The following is a 23,241-nucleotide window of genomic DNA, read 5'->3' on the forward strand; positions in this document are numbered from 1 at the left end:
CGGTGTGGTCTTAAGATTCTGGCGATTAGTTGCTGGGAGGTCGCAGAGGCCCCATGTAGTCTAGTCGGATTGGCATATTAAAATATTGCAATAACTGTCTGGTGTGGAAAGTGCTGTTTTCGCTTTCACAGAATCAGTCAGGGGTATCTGCCAATCTCCCCTGGTCAATTTTAATGTTGTGATATACTGAGTTGCACTAAGTCGGTCTGGCAGTTAGTGAACTGGTGGAATGGGATAGGCATCAAACTTAGACACTGAATTCAATTTTCTAAAATCATTGCAGAACCTTATAGCACAATCGGGTTTGGGAGTTACCACAATAGGACTTGTCCAGTTACAGTGAAACTTTTCAATCACACCTAGGTCCAACATAGGCTTCATTTCTTTTGAGGTCTCTTTTCTTCGAGCCTCCGAAATGCTATATGATTTGCCATGTACCTTTACCCCAGGTTCTGCTATAAGGTCATGCTTGTCAGGAAAGAATGCTTTTGCAAATAACCAACCGTTTAGCCTCTTTCTTTTGTATATCAGACAGTATTGGATTATCAGGGATTAGCGGAGACAGTTTCTCAGACAAAGGTAGCTGGTCTTTCCAGAGTTTTATCAGATTCACATGGTTAATTTGTTCCACTTTCCTTTTGCCTTGCTGACAGACTTCATAGGTCACATCACTCACCTTTTTCCTTTACTTCAAACGGCTCTTGCTATTTGACAAGGAATTTACTCTCTGTTGCATGGAATAGGAACGAACACTCAGTCTCCTGGTGCAAATGTACGTACTTTTTTTCTGAGGTCATTGAGCCTTTTCCATGTGCTCTTTAACAATTAGCATAACTGCTGCATTGCTCTCCTGCATTTGTGAAACATGTTTGATTACACTTTTGTAAGGGGTGACTAGTCCTACAGACATTTCTTTAGCCACATCTAATAGGTCACAAGGACGCCTCCTATAAAAAAGTTCAAATGGTGAAAACCCTGTGGATGACTGCAGTACTTTCCTTATAGCAAACGGTAGATATGGGAGTAAACAGTCCCAGTCTTTCCCATCCTTGTCTACCACCTTTTTAAAGCATCTATTTGAGGGTCTTATTGAATCTCTCAACCATCAGTTTGAGGGGTGACATACTGATCTGTGTAGCTGTGAAACGTTGAACATTTTGCATAGTTCTTTCATTACCTTCACCATAAAGGGGCTACTCTGGTCTGTGAAAATTTCTTTAAAAAGGAAACCCGACTGAATACATAGACCAGTTCCTTTGCAAACGTCATATATGACATATTATGCAAACGCATGGTCTCTACATAGTGTGTGGCATAATTCACTATAACCAAAATATGTTGAGTCCACATGCTGACTTTACCAAGGACCCAGCAAAATCAATCCCAATTAACTTGGTACTTAAATTGGTACCTCAATAATGGCCAAGGGTATAAGGGGGCTACGGAAATGAAATCTGGATGCAGAAATCTGACGGTCAGAACATGATTCACAAAAGGGTTTAATATCACCATGCACATCCAGCCAGTAGAACCTTTGCAAGATCCTTTCTGTGGTTTTCTGAACCCACAAGCGGCCACTCCTAATGTGCCCATATGCCAGATTCAAAACTGCTCTATAGGGTTTCGGAATAACAAACTGCTGCACCATATCTTTCCCCTTTCTATCCAGTTGATACAATAGATCCAGGGCCATATATGGGATATTACGCCTAACGTTAGGTTCCACAGGTACGCCATTAATTATTTTTATATTTTCTCTGGTAGAAAAATTGCTAAGGTCGCTCATTTGCTGACTTTGAAAGTTATCTTTTCTTACTTCTACGTCAGGTATAACTCGTTAATGTCAGCTTGTCAGTGGTTTCTCTAAATCTCCTGCCATGATAGAGAATTGAAACTAAAGGGATTTTTCAGCTGATACCTCACCTACAGTCTCTTGTGGGGAAATCTCAATGGTTGCAGCTTACCATCAAGCATATCCTCTACATAAAGGAATAGGATTTCTGACATAGAAATAATAAAGATAGACTCCTCTATTGACTAACACAGGTGTACCAACATGATAAATAAGAAGCACAGCCTAATTCTTTCTCCTTATGTATTTTCCCCACTTTGTCGTCTTTCCCTAATTGTTATCTCTGCCTCCGGTCTACTCCGTTTGACACAAATTTAATTTTTTTTATTTTAATAGGAGTAAAGTAGTAACAGAGCCGTGTACTTCATTTTATGCTTTTACAAAAACAATATTCAGTAATGCTACTGTGGTCAACCTGCCTAATTTTGTATTCCTCTGACCTTATCGACAAATCTTCTGATTACTCTGAAACCAATAAAACTCTTATTAACCAAAGGTAGTGGGCCTATTTCTAGAGTTGTGAGACCTGCAGGTGCATCACTTTTTGGTACCTGATTATTTTCCCAAAAATGTGGAAAATCCATTCCAACAACAATATAAATACATCACGTGGCTAGACATCTTATGTGCATGTGTAAGGGAGTTAAGCTATCCCCCCAAACGCGTTGCACACTTCTATCAGCCTATGTTTATTAATTTTATTATGTGTTAGGAATGTAAAGTGTATGTATTATTTCTGAATAAACTCTGCAAATCTTATTATCTGGTGGATCCATCTTTTCAAGTCTCTGAAAATACCATTGTGGTATATTGCCAACCAGGATTATGGGGTGTTCTCATCTAAGAATCTGAGACCCCCCTGTGAAGTAAGTGAATGTTCTTATGCCTACTCTTTGTCTGTCTGTATGTATGTATGTATGTATGTGGTCATATTCCCTGGAGCACCGGGTATTGTTCCCTTATTGTCTGTATGTATGTATGTATGTATGTGGTCATATTCCCTGGAGCTCCGGGTATTGTTCCCTTATTGTCTGTATGTATGTATGTGGTCATATTCCCTGGAGCTCCGGGTATTGTTCCCTTATTGTCTGTATGTATGTATGTGGTCATATTCCCTGGAGCTCCGGGTATTGTTCCCTTATTGTTATCCTTTTACTTCTCGCACATAGAAGAAACCACAAAGTGGTCCAATTTTTTTTATAGCAGTGTGCGCTTTTTTTGTTTGTTTTTACAGCACCCATTGATTTGAATAGGTGACTGCTATCCAAGAAGTCAGACAAGAATAGGACATGCTGCGATTTTTCTTTTTTTACAATCCATGAAAAAAAGCCCATCTGTGGAGCACCACTGAATATGAGTCAGCGTGCTGTACGTGTGCAGTCAGTTGCAAATGTGGACAGCATGCAGATGTGAATAAGCCTTATATAGACTTAGAACAGATAATAGCGAGTGACATACAGTGTTTCTGGCAAGGATATTTCAATGCCTTAGTAAGGAATTGGATGACTGTTTTGCATTCCTAGAACTATCATGCCTAAGAGACATGTCAAGATTTAAAAAGGGTCACCTTTAGCACTTGACAGGCAAAGGTTCATCCTCTGCAAATGCTGCTAAAAGATTTCATCCACAAGCATGCACAACGAAGTACTGATACTAATAGGAAAGGTACGGAAATCAGTCTTTCAGTTTCACAAACCCACACTACTTCAGAACACAATGGGTTAATTTCATGTGAAATAATCTGCTCCTTGGAAGCACAATGGAGAAAAAGTCTGTATCCTCATCTCCATGACTTCAGCCAACATTATTGGATTTGTGGTTTAATGAAAATGCAGAAAGACTGTAAATTGTGAACCTCAATTATGGTTTGGTGAATCCGACAATTACAGTTCAATAACTCCAATTTCTATAATACCCAATTCTATTTTCTAAAAGAAATGATATAAATTACATCTCTTTATTCACCTGTCTCATTTCAGAGCAGGGCTTTCATTCTAGAGAGTCATCCCTACAGTTATGTATATAATGGGCATCATTTACAGCTATTTCAGTTCAAGGGGGAAATGGTGGGGGCCGAAACAGCCCAAGTTGTTTACACTGCTGTAGGACTATGTAACCTTCCTTTAACCCATGCAATCGGCCCCTGCAAAAAATGGAATGCTGACTATACCCCAGTATGTATCATGCAAAGCAGGGTAAACACCTAAAACAGTTAATGACAAGGCTTCTCAATAGTTAGAAAAACACGCGCGCGCACACACGCATATTATATATATAATAAAAATCTAATTATTCAGGAGAGTGAGGAATGCTGGTCAGACACCTAGATCACCTGTAACCTGTACCTCCAAGAGAATATTATATAACATCTTTTATATATATATATATATATATATATATATATATATATATATATATATATATATATATATATATATATATATATATATATAGGGAGAGTTAGCTCAGGTAGAGCGCGGGGTTGCACTGTGAGCAGCAGTCAGAGACCACAACAACAGGTAAAGTCCGTACAGGCTTGGCCTGTGTTTATTATCAAGCATAAAAATAAACAAAATACAGCCTTAAAGGGGTTCTCCTGCGCCAAAACCTTAAAAAAATTTTTTGCCCAGTCCCCCAGTTCCTTAAAGGGAATACCGTACCATGTGTTACTTAAAAAAAAACAAAAAACCTTTTCCATGGATCCCCTTTCAGCAACTTTTAAAAATCTTCTCTCCAAGATGGCGCTGCTGGACTTCTCCCACGGTGCATCGCAGGTCTTCTCCCATGGTGCACCGTGGGTGTTCTTCTGCAGTGTGCGCTCCACTGCCGATTCCACCCACCTCATTGGCTGATCGGCACCACGTGGCGGAGGTGGAGCAACGCGATGACGTGGAGAAGAGGACGGCCGAGGGAGGAGTCAGGACGCAGCTCGTGCGCACGGACCATCCCGGAGAAGATTCCTCTCTGCGCAACCGCAACGGTTCCAGCGAGGAGAAGAGGACTCTGGTCGGCGCCATGGCAACGGGGACGCCAACACAGGGGGGGGGACCCCCTTTAGGTAAGTATATAACTTCTGTATGGCACATATTTCATGCACGATGTATATTACAGAGTGCATGTATATGGCCATACAGAAGTGTTTAGCTTTACTTTAATTTGCGAGACAACCCCTTTAACTTCAGGCATAAAACAAAAATCCTGCTTCTCCATGACTTACTATACAGAGTCCATCCCTGACTATACGGACAGCTCGCTGCAGCCGCACGAGCACCAAGCAATTTGCACAAATTTGCGTGTCTCTTGAGGCCAGCAGCTTCCAGCATTCCTAGCTGTACCCAGCCTCCTCTCTGTCTGCAGCTTGCAGACTTTTATGGGCTGGGTTAAGTACCTAGCCTCTATACTTGGGGAGCGAATCCCCCTAATAAGACCTGGAGTGGAGGAGGTGGAATGGACAGCCCCACTACCAAGCCTGCCATCCATTCCAGAAAAACAGGCCCAAACATGTTTTACACAAAAGCAACTATATGCTGGAGATCACATCATGTCCCTGTTTTTTCCCCCATACTACAGGTAGTGAGTGGAGGACAGAGGAGCCTCTTAAAGAAAACGTTACAGGTCTGTGAGACCCAGAAATCTTGCTTGTTTGTAGGTGACCAAATACTTATTTTTCACCATAATTTGCAAATAAATTCGTTAAAAATCAGACAATGTGATTTTCTGGATGTGTTTTCTCATGTTGTCTCTCATAGTTGAGGTCTACCTATGATGTCAATTACAGGCCTCTCATCTTTTTAAGTAGAAGAACTTGAACAATTGGTATCTGACTAAATACTTTCCCCCCCTACCACTGTGTGTGTGTGTATGTATATTTAAAAAATAATACTTTTTGATAAATGCCATATCCAAGAAAAAAAATTGCTAAATTTTCAATTTTACACCACTCATCACTTTACAAAAAAAGTGGGTGTGGTTTAGTGGTAAGGGACTGAGCCTGTCACGGCTGGCAGATTTACTCAAATTTACGCTAGGAAGCTATGTACATTATAACACATATCTACATGGATATCATTTTCTCGCACATGGACAACCAAAGATACGCCAAAATAATTAAGAGGGGAGTGCTTCTTAATAAATTTGGTGACTCTTACTCCAACACAGAGTATGAAAGGTCGATTCTTCTAAAGTGCCCCATTGTTTCTAGTAAAGAATAATCTCTGTAATAACGCATCCATGAATTGACAGAAAAAAACATAGTATGCCTCTGCAAGAAATCAGTGGTATGGTATACAGAGGTACAGTTGGGTCCCATAGACTTCTATTGGTAACATACTAAGGAGCTCCACGCAAATCAGACATTTTATTGAACTGTGAAACAGCCAAAACCATACAAGCTTAATAGCTTGTAAAACAGGGAGGGCTCCCTTTTATTGGGCATTGTATAGTGTTTTACAATGGAAATGATTAGAAATCTCCCTGCAGGTGAATGTAGCATGCTTCATATAATGGACAGGGAAAACCCAGTATGGAAACTCAGCCAAAGACAGTTGATAAAAGCAGGAACACAAATGGGTACATAAATGGGCTTATCAGAATATTTACACACACATACAGTCTTTTCTCTAATAACTGTACGATTTCCTTGCTAAAGAATAGTTGTGCCCATAAGTGGAAATGCCATTTATTCCGTTCCATTTGTGCTCCTGTTGCGCAAGGACAGACTACAGGTAGAACTGACATTGTGCTCAATGCCAACAATAGTTATTCTAAAGATTTGCTTTTGATGAGAGGAGCATACATTATATCCATATAACAGACCCCCCAAAGGTTTTTCAATATTCTTTCTGTATAAGCTGGTGTCGGCATTGCCTCCTGAATTCATAGCAGTAATGTAAAGAAGCTGTCAATGACTGAGGACAGCGCCGTCGTACTTTAGACTGTACTGCACTCAGTTTCTCTTCGGCATTCTATTGCTATCACTTGGACATTGTGTAACGTGCAACAAAATGTAACTATCGACAAAATAGCCCGTTACATAGCAGTTAAGTCCATTCTAAATTCTGTCACAGCATCAAATACTGGAGCACGCCACTGAATTGCTTCTCACATGTCAATGCAAACCCCTATTAGCATTTTATGAACATCAGAAATAAACCTAACTCGGTTCAGAGAATGATTTTCAAACAAGCCTTTTTAACAAGTCAAGTGGAAAACCACAACTTCTCATTAAGTATCTAATTCAGCAAAGCTTTGTGATGTGTATCATCAGAAACAGCACAGAGCGAACATCATAAATCAGACTATGCTGGTAAGAGGGCTTAATGAGGCTTAAGGCCAATGATGCCTACAGGGTTAAAGCGGTTGTCAGATATATTCGTGGCAGTGGGGGTAAGCAGAAAACACACCAAAAACAAAAGAAGAATAAAACCCCCCACACAATACTCACCTCCCACTGCCGAGAGGCCCAATGTCCATTTGTGGGTCTGATTTGCAGGTTAGCCGCCCATAGGGATACATTGGCATCCGCAAATATTTAAAAGCGCGCGGATGCCTTTTCCTCACATCGTGTTGCATGCTGCAGGAGAAAATCACGGCATGCTCCATTTCCATATCCGCGGCACAGCCACAATTGTCATTTTGCTGTGCCACTGATCCGCGGGAGAGCAGGACATTTGGAAAAAATTGCACTGCGCGTGCATCAGGCACATCGCTGGCACATCCGGACGCATACGCCGTGCTGGAGAAAGAAGATCTGGCCGGCGGAGAGAAGATCCGTGCGGGAGCTGGGGAGGTAAGAAAACCTATTTTCCTTCCCATGTCCGTGGGCAAGCAGGGATTCCGCTGTGGGAATTAAGAAGCGGAACCCCTGTGTGCAAGTGGACATTTAGCCTGATGCTCTCCTGTTGCTGCTCACTGTGCTGCTGGTCTTTCGTTTATAACCACGGCAGCAGTCACATAGGTTATTTACCCACATAAGCACTGCAGCCAATAGAAGGCCAGATAGGGACATCGCTGGTGACATTCCGTAAACTTGTAAAGGGCTACTACATTATAACCCCACATGATAGATTTAAGGGACACCCCCAGGCCTTCTGGACAGCTGGTATCACCTGTCACTAGAGATGAGCGAATATACTCGTTTCGAGTAATTACTCGATCGAGCACTGCGATTTTTGAGTACTTCCGTACTCGGGTGAAAAGATTCGGGGGGCACCGGGGGGAGGCGTGGCGGAGCGGGAGGTAGCAGCGGGGAACAGGGGGAGCTCTCTCTCTCTCCCTCTCCCCCCCACTCCCCGCTGCAACCCCCCACTCACCCACGGCGCCCCCCGAATCTTTTCACCCAAGTACGGAAGTACTCGAAAATCGCAGCGCTCAGGCGAAAAAGGGGTGTGTCCGAGTAGGTTCGCTCAACTCTACCTGTCACATATCGCGGTGAGTATATCTATTATATATAGGGAATACAAAACTACAAAACAATTTGGAAAACCCCTTTAAGGTATATAGAAATATATATCATAGGCATGATTGCATTGTGATCGGTTAGCAATTTAAAATGAAAAAAAAAGTCAAAATTCCAGTGAAGGCAAGAGCAGTTATACTATTGTAATGTATCTTTAACTGAGACAGTAATAAGCAAACTTATTGGCACCCAGAGGCTTGAATATGGCCTCCAGGTCTGGCCTATGAACTTTATAGGCTTTATAATACACTGCTATACCAAAGTATAAGAATGATAAAAGATGGTGATATTCAAGGTCCTTAGTGGGACAAATATACGGTAAAATAAAAAACAACAAAACCCCACTTTTCCTCCCTTACTGTGTAAAAAAATAAAAAATCACAAATCTAGTATTGCCACATTCGTCATGAGACAGAGAAAAAAAGCTAGTACAGTATTTAACCCACATTGTGCATGTGTAAAATACAAAATCATGGCTAAACTAGTTAATTTTGCCTATCTCGCCTTACAAAAAACAGAATAGACAGTAATCAAAACGTTATATAAATTAACAAATGGTACTACTAAAAAGGAAAAAACTAATTTCCCCCACCCCCTTCCCCCTAAAATAGAATCCTAACAGTACAGTTGACAAAGAAAGAAAAATGCCAGGGGGTGTGGGGGGGTCTTTGACTGCAGCAGTAGTGACAATTGACCATCTGTACACTTTCTCAATAGTACTGTTTTATTATTATTTTCAAACCTTAAAACAGAAGATTAGACATATAAAAAAAAGAGCGCGCTTTACTAGATACGGGACGGAGAACACGTGAATCATCTTGACATAACCTTTCATCATTCGGTGCTTGTAAAGGGATTGTTTTGACTTACGGTGTGGACTTTTTGACAGCAGTTAGTTAGGATTCTGGCACTGCCTCAATATGACAAAGCCCATGCAGTGAAGCATAAATTCAATAGAACCTGCTTTCCCCAGAAGAGCAGAAGAATGAATCACTAGGAAGAAAAGTCTATGCAGTAACTAGAATATTCCTGTCATCCCTACAAATCACGCAGGAATGAAAAATAAAGGAAAATCTGAATACTTACATTGAACTTGATGATGTCATATATCAAATATCGTGGCACAGCTTGTCCTTTCACTTTATCAATGACCATTTCCTTCAAAAGAGAAAAAAAAAACAACACTATCACAACACTGGCTACAAGTCATCATTCAAGTAAAGCACTGATGATATTTCACCCTTCAGCCTTAGAAACTTTAAATTAACAGTTTGCTTTAATATTTTTGCTGACTTGGGTTAATGTTCAAATGTAATCCAAAATGGCAATACCATAAAAAAAGGTCAATAAAATTACACATTTATGTCTTTTTAGGAAGTTTATGTCTCTAGGAGAGTCTGTGTCCACCTCTGAAGAGCTTGTGTGGTACACTCCATGTAATATCATCACACAGCAATCATGCTGACTGAGAAATTGACTAATTTAAGAACACATAAAGCCAAGTAAATCTGAGCTGGTCAGAACTGAGATCAGATGACCACCTGAAGAGAAAGAGGCCAGGAGTGATAGAAAGGAATAACAAACTAAATTAATGCTTGCTGATTTATATATACACAGGGGAAGATAGTTACATAATGAATAAAAATTTTATCTGATAGACCCTTTAAAAAGCAAAATAGCCCAATATCCTGTGATTATGTAGAAAAATGATGGTATTGCAAAGTCCTGCACCATAATATTTTAAATAAGTCATTTTCTAATATTACATTCCCTTGTATAGCTCTGTATAGATTTATTTAAAGGGAACCTGTCCCATTGGAGATACAATTGGCTCTACAAGCAGAATGTTAGGAGGAGCTGAGCAGATTGATGTATAATCTTGTGGGAAAAGATTCAGTATAAATCTTGTATTCTATTAAATTTATATCTCTGGTCATTCTGGGCGGTCCTGTCAGTGACTAATGGCTTTCAATGTATGCACAGTCACATACAGCTGTCATTCTCTGACAGGACCGCCCATACGACCTCATACCTTAAAATAAACAAAGAGTTTAATGAATGAACTACACTTTATATTAAATCTTTCCCACAACACGATATATCAATCTGCTCACCTCTTGTTCTATGATATGCTGCCTGAAGTTTAGGGCCATGTTGAAGCTGGTGGTTCCCTTTAACAAACCTTATATATTCATGTAACCTCATACCAATGAAAGGGGTTTTCTGACTTTTTTTTTTTTTAAGTGCAGGTAGTCATGAAGAGGAAAAAAGAAAATCTACAATTTGGTCTAATAATGACCCAGGTGTTTTGGTCCAAAAGGACCAGACACTTTTTAGGGATTTTAACCATTTGATGGTTTTACGGCCCTACTTTTTTTCTTGAGCTATTATTTTTGCAGCTTTTTTTTCTGTGACATATTATTCAATACATTTTTTCACAGATTTTTTTCTTTGTTTTATTAAGGGTATAAATCAAAGGACGAAAAAATGCTATAGTTTAGTTTTAAAATTAGTATATTTACACAAAAATTAAGTACAGGAATGGGTTCCTCATTTTGTTTCGGAGCTTTTGATATATAGTTTGTAAAGTCTCAGACTGCAGGGCACATATGGCAATGGCTTAGGTTGGCATCAGTTTCTCATATAGATATTTAAATTAATATATATATATATATATTATATATTATACATACACACATATATATATTATTATAATTTTTACTTATTTTCATAACTTTCTTTTTTACATGTAGTTCCCCCGTGACATCATATAAGACCTCTGGGGAGCAAGCATATTGTATGCCATTTAACCCCTGAATGTTAAGGGAAAAAAGAAGACAATTGCAATTAGTTTCATTAGGAAAATTGTCCCTTTGGCCAAAAGTTGTCATCACATAATCATAACTGCTTCTCTGTACATTAAGGGTGCCAGTCATTTTATCAAAAACTTGTCACAGTAGAAAACTAAAGGATCCTTGAACGGCGTTATGACATTAAAATATGCAGCAACATGTGTGAAGGTTAACCGCCAAGCGTAATAACCCCATATAAGCTTATACACCAGAAGCAAGCAGACCACAGTAAGACAAATGTCAAAGTCAAACATTGACAATCCAATGATAAAAAAAATCAAACTGCCCCCTTCTTGCAATGCCTCATTAGGATCCAAAGCCTTGAGGTAGAACTTGTCACAGTCTCAACGGATGAATTTATGAGAATGTCCAGTTTTTCAGAAGCTGATCTAGTACTGCGCTTGCAGGAGGTTTTCAAAAGATAAACAATACAAACGCTGGGCAAACAAATTCAATAAGCCAGCACTTGAGTCATTTTAATTTAAACTGCAGAAAATCATAGACTCGGCAAGTTAATGTGAAAGGAAGCCTTTAAAATATTCAATAGAAGGAAAACTGCCTTTCAGAAGTGATGACTGAAAAACATTAAGACAGCAAGAGGAGAATCACAAATTATTCATAAAAGGACTACATTTGATTTTAAAAAAATGTTTTGGTGAAAATGCTTTGTTTTGTTGTTTTTTTTTTAGACTACCATATACTTTGGTTAACTTATCTTAAAGGAGATGTCCCGCGCCGAAACGGGTTTTTTTTTTTTTCAACCCCCCCCCCCCCCGTTCGGCGCGAGACAACCCCGATGCAGGGAAGTAAAGGAAGCTTACCGGAGCGCTTACCTTAATCCCCGCGCTCCGGTGACTTCAATACTTACCGCTGAAGATGGCCGCCGGGATCCTCTGTCTTCGTGGACCGCAGCTCTTCTGTGCGGTCCACTGCCGATTCCAGCCTCCTGATTGGCTGGAATCGGCACGTGACGGGGCGGAGCTACACGGAGCCGCTCTCTGGCACGAGCGGCTCCATAGAAGACTACAGAAGACCCGGACTGCGCAAGCGCGGCTAATTTGGCCATCGGAGGCCGAAAATTAGTCGGCACCATGGAGACGAGGACGCTAGCAACGGAGCAGGTAAGTAAAAAACTTTTTATAACTTCTGTATGGCTCATAATTAATGCACAATGTATATTACAAAGTGCATTATTATGGCCATACAGAAGTGTATAGACCCACTTGCTGCCTCGGGACAACCCCTTTAACCCCTTTGTGACAAAGCCTTTTTGCGCCCTAATGACCAACCAATTTCTCAGTTTTTTTTATTTTTGCATTCCAGGAGCCATAACTTTACATTTTTCCTTCTGACATATCTGTATGAGGGCTTGTTTTTGGGGGGACAAGTAGTATTTTTTAATGCCATCATTTTGGGTTACATATAATGTACCGTATAACTTTTAGAATTTTTTTTTTTGTGGTATTGAAGGGGGGGGAGGGACAAATTCTGCTACTTGTTTTTTTGTTTACATGTTTACAGCTCTTAGTGTGCAAAATAAACAACATGATAACATTCTTTTCTGGATCAGCATAATTCCGGCGACACCAAGTTTATTCAGTCTTTTCAGGTTTTGCTATTTTTGTACACAAAAAGGTGTTTTTTTTTGGTTTTTTTTTTAAGATTCGCTTTTGTGTTGTCACATTCCAAGAGCCATAACATTTTTATATGTCCATCAATGGAGGTCTATAAGAACTTGGTTTTTTTTGCAGGATGAAATCTAGTCTTCATTTATCCAATGTTTGGCAACATAAAACATTTTGATTGTTTCTATTCCACTTTTTTGCAGATGCAAGATTAACAAAATCTGCAATTCTGGTACGTTTTAAATTTTTATTTTTAATGGCGTTCGCTGTCAGTACAAATATGTTAAATTAATAATGCAGTACAATTATGTCAATACCAAATTTCTAAAGCCTTTCACATAAAAAAATAAATAAATAAATATATATATATATATATATATATATATATATATATTCAAGCCCCTGGGTTCCATAGCAACCAATCAGGACCCCTCAATCACATTGCAGGGATCCAATGGGTGACAGAGGGAGCCACCTCCTTTTGTTAGCCTTTTACATGGCCACAGTCGCAGTGACCGCAGCGAGTAAAGGGTGAAACATCGGGGATTTGAGGTTTCCTTGATTCTCTGTCTTAGAGCTAGTGCCCGGCTGAAATCCAACAGCCGAGCATCTGTGCCAGGCTTCTAATGCAGCTCGTCAAAGGACCTTAACGGTCGCTGTCAAAAGACGTATGGACGGTCATTAAGGGGTTAAACAGCTTATCCTGAGGCATCCCCCTTGCATTACTACAAAAGACATCTCAATAGGAAGGCATATTCTATCTTCTAGTCACACACTTCCCCATTTATGGTGTTTGTACATTCTCCATCTAAACCTGATCACAGTATCGCCCGAAGCGCCATACACCTTAATGCACTTCTGTATATACACATATTGAATGGCTGTGATTGGCTCATCAAGCGCTGGCTCTGATTGATTCTCAAATGCTGCAGCCTTGCCAATCAGAGCCAGTACTTCCAGGAGGCGGGGCTTTTGAACCCACTGGCTTAAGACTACAGAAAAGTGTGCCACAGCTGCAGAGGAGAGGTGCAGCAGAGCAGACAGCTCCTGTGGGGTGATGTATTGTATTGTTTTTTTTAATGCAGCTAGGGTTTTTATTTCGGGGTAGAGACTTCTATTTCAAGTAGCGACACAAAATCGCAATATCACCACGAGCAAACGCAGCGATATCGCACAGAACACAGATGCGATATCGCCACGATTTTCTAGCAATGATATTGCTGTTGCCCTTGTGAAAGAGGCCTTAGACTTCTAGGTGAAGCGCTGAGCATTTAAAAGGAATGAGAAGTCCACGATCCAGCAATGGTTTTTATGCTGATGGAATTTCAGCGATAACGAAGGGTGAGTGAATAGTAAACGATTTTTTTTGCGTTACACTGGACGATAATCACTCATTTTTGTTATTTTGAACAAATTTTGAGCGATAATCGACGGTGGAAATTGCTCTTTACATAGAAGTCGAACTTTGGAATGTTTTATTAGGATAGAAGTTTCACACATGCTGTGGACTTTGAATTGTTGATCTGTTTAACCTTGTGAGGTGTGTAAAGGGGTTGTTTTACTATAAAACTCTTTTGCATTGCAACTATAAAAAAGAAGAGCTTGGAAACATCAGTTGAGTATTTCTTATGCGTACCCTTCCCCGATGCATCATAATAATAAATAAGCATACCTAAGTAATAAGGTTACGATACCCCTTGAGTATCACCTAAATAAAGTGATTACCTCAACAGGGAGCATGGACAAAAGGGTTTAAGAAAGCTCAGGAACATAGATACATAGCACCACATATACAATGCCTTACCACCTTAAGACAAATTGCAGGTAACTTTCAAAACATCAAGAGACGAACAGTCACTTTTTATGAAATAATAGAAGCAAATCTTTATTGCAGTAAACTACAGAGGAACTCCAGAAAGTTCACTACCCCCTGCCACTACCGCCTCTTTTAAAGCTGGGGGATTAAAATAGTAATAAAAAACTAATATTTTACCCACAAAGAGTGTAACACTGGGAGCAAATGTTAGATCTCAGATCATAAGCTGCAGAAAATGGCATATTAGGTTTTCTGTGCTTAAATAGTCTCTAACTTTTCAAACAACTTGATAGCCAATGTGATAAAGTTATTTACAAGTCTTATTTTTCAGCACAAAAACATCATTTTAGCTAAATAACTAGCAATCTAAATTACTCGCCACTACGTATTCCTTCCTTCAATTTTGCCGACTATTGCATTTTGTCATGTGCTGCTAATCTCTAGTAACAGAGATAAGATAGAGAACAGGAAGTACAGGAGGGGGATGACTAAGGCCGCTGATTGAAGTCTATAGAGAACAGCGGGGAGGAGAGAGGAGGAAAATGGAAATCAGAAAGACACAGTGACACTGTCTGCTAAAAGTAATTGACTGTTACTGTGTTATAGCTAATAGAATCAACTCTACACCGCTCAGTATTGCTCTATTGCCCTACATTATTTTGGTATTTATCTGTGTTAAGACAAAGAGCAGAATATGCAATTCTCTCTGTGCACAGTACACAGAACACAGCCTAGCAGGAGATTCCTTCAAGACAAAGAAAACTGAAAATCACAAATACAGCCTGTAAAAGGGGGAAATGGTAATGAATGCAGGATATAAGTCATAAAATGGCTAGAAAAGTGCTGCAAAAAAACAGCAAAAAAAATAGCCGTCAGCGGCTATTAACCCTTTAAATGCCGCTGTCAATTCTGACAGCCGCATTTAAAGCCCCCTCTGTTAGGGGGTCCCGTATGCCCCCCCCGTGGTGAGATTGGGGGAGCCGTGCAGGTGTCATGGCTGCCGGGGGCCTTCTGAAAGGCCCAAGGGCTGCCTTGAGAGACTGCCTATCAAGCCATCCCCGTGGGGTGGCTTGATAGGCTGCCTGTCACAATGCAGTATGACGTAATGCTATAGCATTACGTCATACTGTAGGAGGGATCAAAGTATCATATATTGTACTCCCCTAGGGGGAATTAAAAGTAAAGTTAAAAAAAAGAGCAGTAAAGTTTTTTTAATTGTAAAAAAAAAAGAAAAACGTAATAACAGTTTAAATCACCCCCCTTTTGCCATATCTAGAATTAAAAACTCTAAAAAATAAAATAAAAAAAATACATATTTGGTATCACCGCGTCCGTAAAAGTTCGATCTATCAAAGTAGCACATTATTTACCCTGCATGGTGAACGTCGTCTGAAAATAAAAATAAAGAACACCATTAATGCACCTTTTCAGTCACCCTGTCTCCCAGAAAAAACCCCAATAAAAAGCAATCAAAAAGTCATATGAACTCCAAATTACTATTAACGGAAACTACAGGATGTCCTGCAAAAAAGGAGCCATCGTTGAACTACGGAAAAATAAAAGTGTTATTGCGTGCACAAGATGACCGCAGAAAATAATAGAAAAAAATTAAATGTCTTTGAAAAAAAACCAAAAAAAAAAACCAGTAGTATAGTAAGAAGAAAAACGATACAAATTTGGTATCGTAGCAATCATACTGGCCCATGGAATAAAGTTATCAAGTCGTTTTTGTTGCAGTTTGTGTGCCGTAGAAATAAGACGCACTGAAAGATATCAGAATGTCTTTTTTTAAAATTTGTTTTACTCCACTTAGAATTTTTTTTAAAGTTTTTCAGTACATTATATGGAACATAAAATAGCACCATTGAACAATACAACTCGTCCCGCAAAAAACAAGCCCTCATACAGCGACGTCGATGGATAAATAAAGGAGTTATGATTTTTTTTAGGAGGGGAGGAAAAAGCGTAAATGGGGAGAAAAAAAGGGCCGCGTCATGAAGGGGTTAAAGATAAAACTACAAGTGTGAGAATTTGCAAATGCAGTTTGATTTAAAATGTGCGTAACTTGAAATCAGGTGACTTTCGATTCGAGGACTTTAGAAGGGAGTCATTTTTTATTTGTATAGATTATTTGTTTTTTATCTGTACCATTTAGGCCCAGCGCCCACGGCCTTGACGAGCTACGCAAGCGGAATTTCGCAGCGGAGCCCGTCACGGCGCCCCCCAGAGACCCCATACTTACCTCCGGATCTGCCGCCCGACGTCCCGTATGATGCTCCGGCACGCAATGCGCAGAATAGCGCATGACAGGGTCACATGACGCGGCCGGCAATAGGCGGGAAAGCGTTTTCACGCTATCTTCCGCTGTGCTACAGCGGAAGATAGCGTGACGGACGGCTTCTATTGACTGCAAACAGAACATGCCACGGGTAAGTACAGGTGAATTCACGGGGCAGAATTCTGCACCGTGAGCATTGCACTATTAGGTTCAATAGAACCTAATAGCTGCGGGGCAACGCCACGGATTTCCGCCGCGTATCACGTGGTGGAAATCCGCCCGTGGGAATTAGCCCTTAGAATGTGCTCCATGATTGACATAGAGTCATAATATGAAAGGCTGAAAAAAGACAAATGTCCATCCAGTTCAGCCTGTTTCCACCTCCCCTTGTTGATTCAGAGAAAGGCAAAAAAAACCAAAATGAGGCAGTCGCCAATTCGCCCCATTTGATGGAAACAAATTCCTTCCCGACTCCATAATGGTATATAGAATAATCCCTGGATCAACATTTGAAAGTTCCTACCTGACTCAAAGACCCGGCAGTTGGAAAATACCCAGATCAACAACCCCTCTGGTTATTTAATGTGTATATCCTGCAATAATGTTGTAGCACTCCAAAAAGACATCTAGTTCCCTTCTAAACTCCTCCATTGATTTTGCCATCACCACATCCTCAGACAGACAGTTTCATAATCTCACTGCTCTAACAGTAAAGAACCCTCTTCTGTGTTGGTGATGAAACCTGCTTTCCACTAGATGTAGTGGATGCCCTCTTGTTACCCTCATTGTCCTGGGTATAAACAGATCATGGGAGAGATCCTTGTATTGTCACCTAATGTATTTATACATAGTTATTTGGTCGCCCCTTGACCGCATTTTTGCAGGGTGAATAATCCCAATTTTGACAGCGCTGTTCAGTGTATATATGTCATGTGTACAGTCATTGAACAGCCGTTCCAGGGTACGTACTGCTGTACGAGATGTGAGGGTGCTGCACATTTGGAAGCCCAGATCCTGGATCTAACCAAGCAGCTAGCAACACGGAGATCCATTGACAACATGGAAAGGAGTTTGCTGCTCACTAAGCACATACTCGCTGGGGCAAATGTGGGGGTGGATGGTATCATGGGAGTGTAGGATGATTAGCCAGCTGGCTGTGTGAAGGGAGGAGTAGGAAGAGTTGCAGAAAGGCTAATCCTAAACTCACACACCCAAACAAGTTAGCACTGCTGCAGCATGAAATGCGCACTGACTGCCAGGGGGATTTCTGCTGCAGAAAGGAGTTAGAATAGGAATGCAGGGCAGGCTAGGCAGGTTCTGGTAGTGGGGGACTCAATTATTAGGATGACAGTTAGGGCAATCTTCCACATGGACTGGGACTGTCGAACAGTGTGTTGTCTTCCTGGCGCTTGAGTTTGACATATCGCAGATTAAATTGACAGATTACTAGGAGGCGATGGTGAGGACCCCGTGGTCATGGAGCACATTGGCACCTATGACAAAGTTAGAGGTAGGTGGAAAATCCTTAACCATGTATGGTGCACCCCTATCTTTCCCATTTTTTGTTTTTCCTGCCCACTTTCTAAAATCATTACTTTTTTATTTATGCATCGACGTAGTCATCTTAGGACTTATTTCTGGCAGGACAAGTTGTATTCTTCAATAGTACTATTATATGTACCATATGATGTACTGAAAAAGTTTGACAAAGTGCAATGAATAATTGTGTTAAAATTTGATAAACTGATCAAACGGAACGCAGGCTGAAGCTAACACCACAAACAGGGTGGGTCGGAAACTCTGACTCCACCCTGTGGATAACAGCGCCATCCCCCTCCCTGCCTTTCTTTCCCCGTCATCTACCCTCCCCCACTCCCATTGTTATTATTCGATAAACATTAGGAAAGGTTATTACAGATCTCCAGATGCATGAGAGCGCTTGTGGAAGGAAGGTAGCGGCTCACTCCGGCTCAGCAAATAAAGCCTTTAAGCAAACAAAACTGGGCGGGAGAGACCTGCTGGTACTGACTTTAGGACATGGATAAAACCTTTGTCTGAGCTGGCTGACAATTTCATAAACAATATATCTGATTCTTGTAATGTCAAGCTATAAGTTTGCAAAGTGCACGTTCAAACTCATGCATACCTTGTATTTTGAAAACTCTTTCAATAAAAAGTGAATTAACAAAAAAATTTGATCAACTGGACTTTTACAGATGCATCAATTACAAATATGTTTGGGATTTGTTTAGATTTTATTATAAAATCGGAAAGGCCTTTTTTTAACAATCTTTTTTTTCTAATAATTAATTTAAAAACATTTTAAACTCATTTTTACTTTTATTTTTCAGTCCCCATAGGGAACTTAAAGTCATTTGATAGCTCAGAGTATACTGCAATACATGGCAACTGAACAGCACCTCGGGGGAGAGCAACCATAGAGAAAGAAGGGGAAAATAGTGTAAATAGAGATGTGGGACTATGTAATGAAAATAATAAAAAAGCAACTAAAAGCAGTAAAGGTAGAGACAGAAAGACTCATTGCCAAAGATTAAAACTAACCCTAAAGGGTTCTTCAACTACATAAATAGTAAGAAGATTAAAACAGAAAGTGTTGGCCCCTCAAATAGTAATGAGAGAAGAATTGTTAAGGCCGATGAGGATAAAGCAAATCTCTTTAACCCCTTTGCTCCATATGACGTAAGGGTACGTCCTGGAGGCGGGGTACTTTCCGCAACTGGACGTACCCTTACGTCATAGGGATAGTGCGAGATCATAAGAGATCTCACGCTATCCGGCAGCGGGAGCCGGCTGTCAGTGATAGCCGGCCTCCCGCTGCAACAGCACGGGTGCACCAGAGATGCGCCCCCCGCTGTTAACCCCTTCCCTCCCGCGATCTATGTAGATCACGGCATTGTAAGGGTTCACAGAGGCCAAAAGGTTAGCATGGTAACAGGACGCCACCTATAGGCGTCCTGTATTACCATTGCCTGTGATCGCTGTAATTAGCGATAAGGCATTGTAGGAAAGAAGTCCTGCAATGCCTTATCATAGCGATCATCAGTGGTATGATGCAAGTCCCCCACAGGGACACAAATGGTGTAAAAAAAAAAAAAAAATTACAAAAAAATAAAAATGTAAAAAAAAAAAGGTAAAAAAACCCCTTTTGTTTGGGCTCTTTCTCATATTAGCATAAAAAATCCCACATATTTGGTATCGTCATGTCCATAATGACACGTACAATAAGTTGAACACGCTTTTTATCCTGTAAGACAAAAACTGTAAAAACAATGCGAAAAAACTGAGGTGCCTCCCAAAAAAACGCAATAAAAGTGATCAAAAATGGTACCAATAAAAACTACAGCTTGTCTCGCAAAAAATAAGCTCTCACAGAGCTCAGTCCATGAAAAAATAAAAAAGTTATAGAATGCAGCGATTTAGAATGAAGGTTCAGATTCCCATGATCCAGCAAGAATCTGAACAATAATTGTTTAGTGTAAAAGGGCTCTTACCCAGAAAGAAGTGAAGAGCCACCTTAAAAAAAGATAAAAATAGATAAATCGCTGGGTCCTGAAGGCATACAACCCTGGGCTATAAGGGAATTAAGTAATGTGATAGACTGACCATTTTTTCTTATATTCAAGGACTTTATAATAATGCAGTTTGTTTCACTAGATTGGTGCATAGCAACTGTGGTGTCGATATTCCAAAAGGGGTCAAGATGTGAACCTGGAAAATTTAGGACAATAAGTTTAACCTCTATAGTGGGAAAACAATTTGAATGTTTATTCTAAGAGATGCTATCCTGGAGTATCTCAATGAAAAGATCTGTATAACTCCATGTCAGCATGGATTTGTGAGGGGTCGCTCCTGTCAAATCAACCTGATCAGCTTCTACGAGGAGGTAAGTTCTAGACTGGACTAGGGAGAGTCATTGGATTTTGTATATATTGGTTTTTCAAAAGTATTTGATATTGGTCCACATAAAAGGTTGGTATATAAAATGAGGATGCTTGGTCTGGGGGAGAATGTGTGTAAGTGGGTAAAAAAATGGTCAGTGATAGAAAGCAGAGGGTGGTCAGTAATGGCACATACTCTTGATTGGGTCAACGTTACTAATGAGGTACCACGGGGATCAGTACTGGATCCTATGCTTTTTAATATATTTATTAACAAGGTTGTGAAGGGATTGCACAGTAAAATATCAATATTTGCACATGATAAAAAACTATGAACTAAATAACACAAGAGGACAATATACAGTTGCAACTGGATATGGATAGGCTGGGGGCTTGGGCAGAAAAGTGGCAAATATGATTGAATGCAGATAAATGTAAGGTTATGCATTTGGGCAGGGAAAATACTTCTTACCATTACACACTAAATGGTAAACCACTGGGCAACACTAACATGGAAAAGGGCTTGGGGATTTAACTTAGCTGTAAACTTAAATAGAGTAACCAGTGTCAGGCAAATAGGATCTTGGGGTGTATCAAAAGAGGGCACATGATGAGAACATTGTTCTTCCTCTTTACACGTCATTGGTCATACCTCACATGGAATATTGTGTACAGTTTTGGGAACTGGTATTGGTTATTCTGATTTGGAGTCGGGAAGGATTTCTGTCTCTAAAATAAGGAAAATTTGCTTATACCTCATGGGGCTTTTTGCCTTTCCCTGGATCAACATTGAGGGGGATGGTAATAGGCTGAACTGGATGAACACAATATTTTTTCAGCCTTAAACACTATGTTACTATGTAAGGTAATAAATTAGAGCCAAAAGATAAGAACAGTACAATTAATTTCCTTTTTAAGGTCTTACCCCATCCAGTAGAGTGTTGGTCAAATGGACTCGGAGATCTTTCCGAAATGGAAATTCAAGTTTGGAAACATGAAATACAGAGTTGTCGCGGTCAATCATATACACTTCGTTTTTACCATCAATCAGCATCATGTACCTTAAAGAAAAATAAAATACATAACAGCATTAAGATTCTTCTAGGATTAAGTTTCTTGGTCTTTGAACTTGGACTTTATCATATATCAGACTAAAAAGTGGGGCTGGAAACTGAGCCATCAGACAGTCAGTGTGATGAATTTGCTAATAAACATCCGTCTGCAGCTTGCCATGTGCTGTGATATAACAGAAGATGCATAAGCCAAATGGGTTGTTATTTTTTAATAAAACCCTTTTTTTTTTTTTTTCTATTAGCCAAACATACACATACTTCTGTAAAAAATGCCCTCAAAAGGCTTCCAAAGTCTTTAAAGGGTTATTGCAAACTGGGTTATGGCAGACGTACAAGTGTCTTCAACTGTAATACATGTGCACCAAAGATGCAGTCACAGAAGTTTTAGAAATATACAAATAGCATACTCTCAGACTGGCTTTCTCAGCAAACAGAAGGAACATATCAGCTCCAGTTAACCCCTTGAGTGGCAGGTTTCCTACCACCCTGTCGTGCTCACCAGGGCAGTTTTTTTAAAATGGTCTAATCATTGAATTTCAACTAGTTTTGCAGTTGCGTCTCAAGAGCCATAACTTTTTCATTTTTCCATTGACATGGCCATATGAGGGCTTGTTTTTTGTGGGTCAAGTTGTGATTTTTTAAACAGGGGGGAGGAAAAAAAAAATGGGGAAAAAAGAAAAAAAGGGGCCATGTCATTAAGGGGTTAAATAATGTATTAACTTCCTTCTCTGGGTCATTACGACGCATGGATACCACATGTGTGATTGTATTTTTGATTTTTTACAAAGTAAAGGGAGACAAGTGGTTTTTTTAAAATTTTTTTCCTTTTTTTTTTTTTTTAATTTTTTTTTTTTTTTGTCCCTTTAGGGGACTTCCACAGGGACCCATTAGGACCCCTGATCACATTCCGGGGGTCCGATGGTGACAGCCCTTTACATGCTGCAGTGACAGCCCTTTACATGCTGCAGTCACATAGACTGCAGCATGTAAAGGGTTAACACAGCAGAGATCGGAGGTTTTCTCTGATCTCTGCTGTAAGAGCTGGTACCTAGCTGTCCTCTGACAGCTAACAACCAGCTCTCCCTGCCACAGAGACCATCGGCTTGCTTCTGACAAGCCGATGGTCTCTATGGCAACTTGTAAACAAAGCAGGACATTGCCGACATGTCGGCAATATCTTCTGCTGGTTTTTCAAAGCCCTTGCACTGCTCTGTGTGGGTCTGTGCAGGCAGAGCACACTGTCACAGCTTGTGGCATTGTGCTCTGCAGCTCCCATAGTGATACATAGCCCGGAAATCTTCCGGGCTATGTTGCTATGAGCAGTGGAGCTCGTCCCGGAAATTTTCCGGGCGTGCCACTCAAGGGGTTAAACCATACTTTTACATGAAA

General features: G+C 40.2%; 1 protein-coding gene across 2 annotated transcripts in view; it reads right to left on the minus strand.

Moving 5' to 3' along the window:
* Window positions 1-23,241, minus strand: part of RNGTT (RNA guanylyltransferase and 5'-phosphatase) — a 347,964-nt gene that overhangs the window by 215,101 nt on the left and 109,622 nt on the right. For both annotated transcript variants that reach the window (XM_066605238.1, XM_066605244.1), the window contains 2 exons: window positions 21,705-21,840; window positions 9,396-9,467 (listed from right to left, as the gene is read on the minus strand). In XM_066605238.1, coding sequence (XP_066461335.1) covers window positions 9,396-9,467; window positions 21,705-21,840 — 208 coding nt within the window. The remainder of the gene's footprint in view (window positions 1-9,395; window positions 9,468-21,704; window positions 21,841-23,241) is intronic.

The sequence above is a fragment of the Eleutherodactylus coqui genome, chromosome 1 (genome assembly GCF_035609145.1).
Source record: "Eleutherodactylus coqui strain aEleCoq1 chromosome 1, aEleCoq1.hap1, whole genome shotgun sequence".
Lineage (NCBI taxonomy): Eukaryota > Metazoa > Chordata > Amphibia > Anura > Eleutherodactylidae > Eleutherodactylus > Eleutherodactylus coqui.